The 8,110-nt window shown below is 50.2% G+C and overlaps 1 protein-coding gene across 1 annotated transcript in view; it reads right to left on the bottom strand.

Moving 5' to 3' along the window:
• TNN (tenascin N) overlaps positions 1-8,110 on the bottom strand; it is an 80,156-nt gene that overhangs the window by 17,269 nt on the left and 54,777 nt on the right. Inside the window, exons 13-14 of the mRNA XM_004706818.2 lie at positions 7,560-7,692; positions 6,979-7,130 (exon numbers count right to left, since the gene is read on the bottom strand). Of these exons, the coding sequence (XP_004706875.1) occupies positions 6,979-7,130; positions 7,560-7,692 (285 nt within the window). The remainder of the gene's footprint in view (positions 1-6,978; positions 7,131-7,559; positions 7,693-8,110) is intronic.

Raw genomic sequence — 8,110 nt, 5'->3', positions numbered from 1 at the left:
TTCTACACACTGTGCTGATTGATGTCCAAAAATAAACAAAGGTTCCCTGCCCGCATGGAGCTTATCATGTGGTGGAATCATCGAACAAGGAGGCAAACAAGTGTGTGATCAAAGCTGGGGGATAGGACCCAGGGAGCATGCACCCCCTAAGGCCCTGAGCGGAACAGGAAAGTGCCCGCAGCGAGAGGCTGTGAGCTGCCGGCTGGCGGAGGGTGGTCAGGCTCAGGGACTGCGGGCTGGGCTGGCTGGCGGATGGTGACTGACTAGGAAGGAAAAGGGAGGGAGGCAGGAGAAATGGGCAAGGAGGGATCCGGTCTTCTGGGGTTTTCCTAGGTATTGTTCCAGATGTAGATTTACTGTAAGAGTAATGGAAGGAATTAAGGGTCTACAGCAGGAAATGTCAGGTTTTTAATTTACATCTCGATAAGATCCCTCCAGCTTCGAGTGTAGAGAATAGACTGGCCAGGGTCAAGAGTGGCTGCCAGAAGACCCATGGCGTCAGAGGCGGCCGTATAGTGTAAAAGAGGACAGTAGCTTGACTAGTGGGCGGCACTGGGGATGAAAAGAAGTGGACGGAAAGTTCAGTGGACCGGGCTGTTGGTGATCAGTGGAATATGGAGTTAGAAGAGAGAAAGAAGTCAGGGGTGACTCTTGTGTTCTTGGCTTGCAGAACGGGATGGCGGTTCAGTCAGCTCTTCTCTAGATCGGGGTTCTGAGGTAGGACGCGTCGTGAGCTCAGCGTGGGACATGTCAAGTTTGAGGTCCTCTTGCTCATCCCCGTGGGGATGCTGCAGAGCAGCGGTTCTCAACTGTGGGTCGGGACCTCTGTGGGGGTCAAACGACCCTTTCACAGGGGTCATCCGATTCATAACAGTAGCAAAATTACAGTGATGACGTAGCAACGAAAAGAATTTTCTGGTTGGGGGGTCACCAGCACATGAGGAACTGTATGAAAGGGCCGCGGCCTCAGGAAGGTAGAGAACCGCTGCTGCCGAGTCTCTGTTGAAGGGAGGAGACAGAGTTCTAAAGCAAGGTCTGGCTAGACGGCTATGTGTGGGAGTGTGTCTGACACAATGTCAAGTCCCACTTCACTCTTCTCAAGAACACAGGAAGGCCACCCCGTTCAGCCCCCTCAGCAGTTCACTGGAGCCACGTGGCTGGTGCTAAGTTAAGGGCAGTAAGTGGGAGCACAGAGGAGTGCGTGGGGTTCTACGTACCCTCTCTCCCACTGCCATGGTCCCACTGTGTCATGGTGAAGGCCACAGGTCAGCAGGGCGGAATCACAAGGCAGAAATGGCCTGACTCTCTGGGTCACCATTTAGAAGTGACTACTGAACTCGAAGAAGCGCTTACACAAGTGAGGAAAAAGCTTCGTGTGCTCACACTGGGCATGCCGGGTTGGTTTGGTACTGCAGCATAGTAAACTGGATTCTAATGAATGCAGAGAGCCAGCGGAACATAGATAGTGAAGTGAATCCACGGAAAAGGATACAACCACCCAGGAAGACAACGGAGACGTAAGACAGGAAACGGCCTCGAATCAAGTCTTGGAGAACCCCAGTCTGGACTGGGAACATCCATCGAGAAGGACGAGTTAGTTCATTATGGAGACCGAGGTGAAACAAATTGAGACGTAGAAGGAAATCAAGGAAAATGTGGAATCGCAAAAACCACAAAGAGCCAACAACGGATTGTGGTGACGATGGCACAAATCTTAATATGAACGAATGACGGATTTGTATGATGCATGGAAGAAGAAAAAAATACTATGAGCTATCACTTCAGAATCACTAATAAGGAGCAGAGACAGTAACAAGTGTTGGCCAAAATGTGGAGAAACTGGAACCCTTTTCTACTGATGTTGTGTACGTCAGTTTACGTAAAACTGTTCCTTGGAAATAGCAATTCCTCGAAAGTTAGATATGTACTTCTCAACTGAGGTTTCTCTATGTATAACTCGGTTATTGTTATTAGGGTTGAGGGTTTTTGGTTTAGTTGTTGTTGCTGTAAACCCAGGATGGGTACATCTATAGAGATAGTAACTGGATCAACGACTTCTTGGGGTTGGTGGGAAAGGGGGAGCTAATAGCAATGGGTAGAAGAAGCAAATGTGCTAAACTTGATTGTAGTGATGACTGCACAACCCTTTCATTGTTTAAACTATTGTCTGATATGTGGATATAACTCAAAGTTTAAAAAGGAAGCCACAAAGAGCCTTCTGCCTTCAGAGAGGAGGATGTGGCCAACAGCGTCCGGCATGGAGAAGCCAAGGAACAGGAGGCCAACACGGTCCGTAGAATGTCGCAACACAGGCACCACTGGCGGCGGAGGCTAGCGCTGTGTCCCTGAGCAAGAGAAAGGCAAACGCCAAACGGAAGTGGGCTGACGAGTGGGTGAGAAGTAAGAAAGGCAGAGTTGAATACTATTTCATGAGACAATGGGCTGCTTTGTGTGCAAAGTCCCTCTATTTGAAGAGGGAAGGAAGGCAATTACAATCCAAGTAAATAGGATTCCTTTACACGCTGTGAACTTGAAACGTTCCGAAAAGCTAAACACACCTGTGCATGTAGTACTGGAACTGATAATACATACAATTCCGCATGACCTTGAGACTCAAGCAAAATACTACCCCAGGCCACGAACTGGCTCTCTCTCCCCAAAGGCCGAGAAATCATCTTTCTCTCTACCTGTCTGCCTGGGTGCTCATTCAAATGTGGCAGCCCCCACACAACATCCAGTCTCCCTCCTTCACAGCTGAGTTCGAAGTGAAACACATGATCATGAATTCAGGGATGTACACCTCCAATAGCCCTGCGTGCTTCACATTGTTCTCTGGGAAGAAGAGGAGGTGGGTTCCTGCACCAAACAAAGGCCTGCAGTCAGCCCAGGGCCATGGACCAGCAGGTGAAGCCCAGTCTCCTTTCTCTCTCTCTGAGCCTCAGTCAGCTCAAGGTCAAGCAAGAACAAAGCGGGAAAGAGGTGGCCGCCTCACCCACCGAGATGCTGGGGGAGGGAAAGGAAAAGCTGTGTGGAGAGGCATTCCACAAATGACTGACATAAAGCACCACCAGCAATTGCCCCCGATTCAGGAATCACAGTGGCAAACCTGAGACACCACATTGCTGGTCTCCTCCTTCCCCACAAGGGTTTATCTTTCAAAGGGTTCTCGTTTCTTTCCTCATTTCTCCCAGTCAACAGCCAGTTAGTCTCCCCACCCAGCTTTCAATCTAGCAGAGAATATAAACAAACCCAGACAACCAGGGAAGGCCTGGTGGTGTAGTGGTTGCATGTTAGCCTGCGAACCACAAGGTTCACAGTTCAAAACCACCAGCCGTTCCTCGGGATGGGGCTTCTACTCCTGTCACAGAAGCCCACGGAGGTCATGCTAACCTGCACGATAGGGTTGCTATGGGATGGAATGGGCTCAGTGATAGCGAGCTTTTTTCTTGGACAACCACAGAGGTCATGACACCTAGCATTTCAACAAGACACTGGCCTGGAAAGGATAGCACTGCTGCCGCTTGCTGAAGCTGTGCCTCTGGGAGGGAAGAAGGGTGGCCTGTTGTATCAGCCCTGGAAGAGATGGGAGCTGACACCATCTGAAACTTTGGGGTGGCACTCCCAAGACTGGCTGGGAGAGGAGTCAACTGGTGGATCGAATGTTGGTCAGTGCCGTCTCTTCATACACAACCTCTGGACCTCAAGATCTAAGCAGGAAAGGAGCAGTCGTGCTGGAGTGGTGGTTTTTTAACAGAAAACACAACAATCCTTCAAACTTGGATACAAACACTTGGATACAAAAAAGTGGTCCTGGTACTCTTTGAATCAACATTTACCCCTAACTCGCTGTGTCCATGGACAAGTTAATCTTAGTAAGCCTCGCTTTTCCCAAGTGATAGATAAGATGTAAATAGTCACTTTGTCATGAACTTTAAAAGCAGGCTTCTACAAAGTTGTTAAAGCATAACAAATCATCATGTACTTGGGCCAGATCCTGGCACACAGAGATATAGTAAGCACCAAAAAGTGTTGGTTTTCATTCTATTAGGTCAAATTCCACATGAACCCACCCACAGGGATCATGTCTAGATCTTGAACAGGCAGCTTTACTTGACTCATTCAGAACCTAGTTCATTTCCATTCCATGAAATGAGATGAAGCACCTTATCAGGAACTATTAGAGAAAGCAAAATATATCTTAAGGGGTAGTGGGGGTCGGGGGGAGACTCTTAATTTCTGATTCTATACTACAGAGTTTCATTCTAGGATGTTCTCAATGTCCCGAATGAGTAAATCAGGAGGAGTTGGGGTTCAGGGGGCATCAAAATTTCATTTAAATGCCTGTGGACGGGGCCTCTAAAACAGACCTTAAAAACTCGCAACATGGAAAACAAAAATGGACAAAGTATTGAAGACATTTAAGTGTTCCCTGATGGTGCTCATTCCAGCCTACCACCAGCGGCCTCAGGCAGGGCACTTGTCACGCCTGGGAATCAAATGAGGTTCCTGCTGCCCGGGACAGAGGAAATTTTCCTTTAAAGGATTCCCATAGCTTGATAAAAAAAAGGAATAATGTTCATGCTTAAGTGACAACACTCTCTTCAGCCCAAGGAGACATGGAAACTCAGTATTGTGTGTAGACAACCATTTCGGGAGGGCACGTGGCTCTCTGCCCTGCATGGGCTCCGAGATGTTCAGCTTTAGCAGAACCTCCAGGTATCAGTGTCCGAAAACAAGGCTTGGGGTAGGATGGGGACCTTGTGCTGGTCAGGACCCAGAAAGGTTTCCTTATTTCTGGAATTGACCTCGGTGCTCCAGTGAAGATCCTTTGCCTGGGAAGGTGGGAGAAGGCAAGCTTCTTGGAGGGCAGGGATTTGGGTCTCTGACTCACTGCTGGGTTTCAACAACAACACAGTAGGCACTCAATAACTATTTGTAAACAAAATCATGCATAAGCCCAGGCAGATGTTTTCCTAAGAGCTGCCCAACATTAATGTCTCTTTCCTTGTGCAAGCTTGGCTTTCAACAAGGCCAGGAGAGAGATACAAACATCAGTCAAGGGTCAATGATGGGTCCAAAGGCAGAGAATTGGGCTTCCAGCTGGACAGGGCCCAGGTGCTTGGAGTTCTCAGGTGCTTCGTGAGAAGCCGCAGGCACAGCCCTCCTGGTCTTGTCAGGTGGAAACTCCCCATGCTACATTCTGCTCCCTTGTTTCTGTACATCAATGAGGAATTGCCCCCATCCAATCCAATCACTGCCTTTCAGCCGTCAGATGCAGCTGTGTGGATAATAAGTTGTCTTCGTGGCTGCTCATCAGACGGTATCATTTTATCCATGGCTGTCAAGTGCCTTTGGTTTCCCAGGCGCCTGAGCAAAGGTGTAAATGAATATCGTTTGAGCACTGTGAGGTCAGGCTTGCTCCTTCCCAAATGACTTGCGAATGCCTGTGGGCAAGGCAGTGGGCACCTGTATCAGCCCAGGCACTGGGAGATAGAGGGGGGGCGGGATGAGAGGGGAGTGCAAGAATCCGATTGCAACCCTCAAAGGCACCTCTTCCCATAATTGGATCGGGTGGATGCAATCAAAGAAGGTGCCCTGCAGCTTAAGCAGACAATGGGCCAAGAGATGGAAACCTCCACACAGAGGAGGGGCTAACAGAATACAGTCCAAAGTCCCTCTTTGAGGCCTACATCCTTAAAACCAAGGTCCCAAAGGCCTTGTTTCCACAGTGTGGACCCAGGCTGAAGAACCTGGACCCAAACCAAACTCTGGGCCATGGAGTCGATGCCAATGCACCGCGACCCTACAGGACAGGGTAGAACTGCCCCTGTGGCTTTCCAAGGCTGTAACTCTTTACCCGAGTAGAAAGTCCTGTCTTTCTCTTACAGTGACTCCTGGTTTCAAACTGCTGACCTTGTGTTGTAACCACTTGAGTTAGTTAATTGTGCCAGCCTGGCCGATAATCACATGTGGGGCTGGTTGAAAGGCGGAGGGATAAATGGGTGGTGAAGCCTCGCCTTTCTAGTTCTCAGGTCTCTTGCTTTGTGATGGTTGCACCGGGTGCAGCTGCCTTAGCAGTTCCCTGCTTCAGCTTGCAAGATTGACTTCCTACAAGACATCCCCAAGGAGAAGCTACATGGACCTATCCCGATGCAGCCCTGGGTGCTGGAGCAGCCGTGTGGAGACCCCTGCTAGTGCTGAGATGCTTGTTCATTCACTGACTCAGCTTTCCTCCTGCAGTCGGCATTATTACCTCTGTTTTGTGAGGTGGAGGACTTTGTGGACTGGTGTTGGGTTAATGGGTTAATGTTGGACTTATGGGCTTGGGCAGCATTGGGTTGGGATGTTTTCGTGATACACATTTTCTTTGCATAAAACTCTCTCTTATACATGAGTTGCTGTGGATTTGTTTCTCCAAAGTACCTAGACTAATACACCACTACACCAACAGGGCTCCTGAAGCACCTTAGGCGAAGGGTCCAGATACTGAGGGCCGTGCCTCCGATGAGGTCAGTTTCCTGAGAAACCTGAGGTGGCCGCCTGGGAGGACCACTGCAGTAAGAGGCTGGAATCTGGTCCAGCTTTGCCATTCCTGTGTCCTGCGACCTAGCCAAGGCACTGTTCTCCACGGGCCTCGCTTTCCTGACCGGCAAAGCAGGAACAATGCACCTCGCTCACTTACGGTCAGGCTGTGATGCTTGCATGGGGTATGCTGATGAAAGTGCTTCGAGGGGGCTAAATAGAGGAGCTGAGGATCAGCTGATGAGTCCTCCGCCATTGGCCGGCCTGCTCGGGCCCAGGTGGAAAGGAGTAGGCCCTTTTCCCATAGTCATTTGGGGTCCCTCTAAGAAGAGCAGAAGCCACCGAATCGCCTCTCCTCTCTGGACAAAGTGGAGCTGCCAGGGGTTCCATGGGGCGGCCCTGACCTGAGAAACGCTCCCCCACCCCCCATGGAGCCGGGGGCTGAGCTTGACTCACAATCCAGCCGCCTCCATCGGTGTCCATGTCACAGTACACCTGCAGGGGCTGGCTCACATCGCCATGCAGGTAGATGGTGTACAGGCCACTGGCGACGTTGCTGTTCTGCTGAATTTGACTGCAGTCGGAAGGGTGTGGAAAACGGGCACCAACTGAAAGCCAAGAAGAGGGACAGTGTCCTGATGGGAACAGGGATTCTCCCCTTCTAAGAGCCAGTGTGTTTTGTTTACAGAGCACTTCGTACCCTCCTCCTACACGGCGTCCGCCAGCTCTTCCTGTGGTGGCAGCGTTGTCACTCACTCTGCCCTTGACAATGTGCCCTCCAAATGTACCAGAACCGGTTCACAGCAGTTCCAGGCCTGGGCGAACTTCTCCCCCAAATCATACCCCATTTCCTCCCCCTTTTAAGGGTCTTTTGGATCCATAACTCTATTTGTAGTTCCCAATGCCTAGAGGAAGCCATCACTCTGTATACAGTTGTTTGTCCTGTGACCCCTTTTCTGGACTCTCCACTGCTCATCCCTCACTCCCCCCACCCCCGCCCAATGCATCCTTGTTCAGAGGACAAGATTCTACATCACCTGTGGACAGGGTGGTGGATACACTCCTGCTTCGGCGATCACCCTTAAAGGCTACCAAGGAGACAGGATAGGTGACACCTTGTTGAAGGCCTTGTGATGCAAACCTCTGGTCCCCTGGTCCCAGCTGCACTTCCTACCAAACAAAGAGCATAGCAGACAGTTGGTCATCCAGCTTCCAGCCCTGTGTGCGAATGAGGCAGCAGTGGTTCCTGTCTGAGTGCTCAGAGGCAGCCTAGAATCCCAACGGGCCCCAGCCCCTTTCCTGCAGACCAGCCCAAGGAGATTCACACTGACAGACATTGCTCCTGTGGAAGCAAGCACCTTCCAGGAGGTCTCCTGGGGACATCCACCATCCGGGGACACTCTGGGCATGGATTATAGCCACCAATGGCAGTACAAAAAAAAATAGCCAGACTCAGGAGGAATTAGTGGGGTGTTTTTGATTTTTTGTTTTTCAAGAAACATCTCACAGCTGCTTCCTCTATAAACAAAGGACTGAACAGAACTCCACTGTATGTGTAGAATATATGTGTGTGTGTGTGTGTGTGTAT

Source organism: Echinops telfairi, unplaced genomic scaffold (genome assembly GCF_000313985.2).
Source record: "Echinops telfairi isolate 266 unplaced genomic scaffold, ASM31398v2 ScPeMD7_7424;HRSCAF=8462, whole genome shotgun sequence".
In the NCBI taxonomy this organism is placed as follows: Eukaryota; Metazoa; Chordata; class Mammalia; order Afrosoricida; family Tenrecidae; genus Echinops; species Echinops telfairi.
The sequence above is the reverse complement of the archived record's forward strand: the minus strand, read 5'-3'. Positions and strand labels throughout refer to the sequence as shown.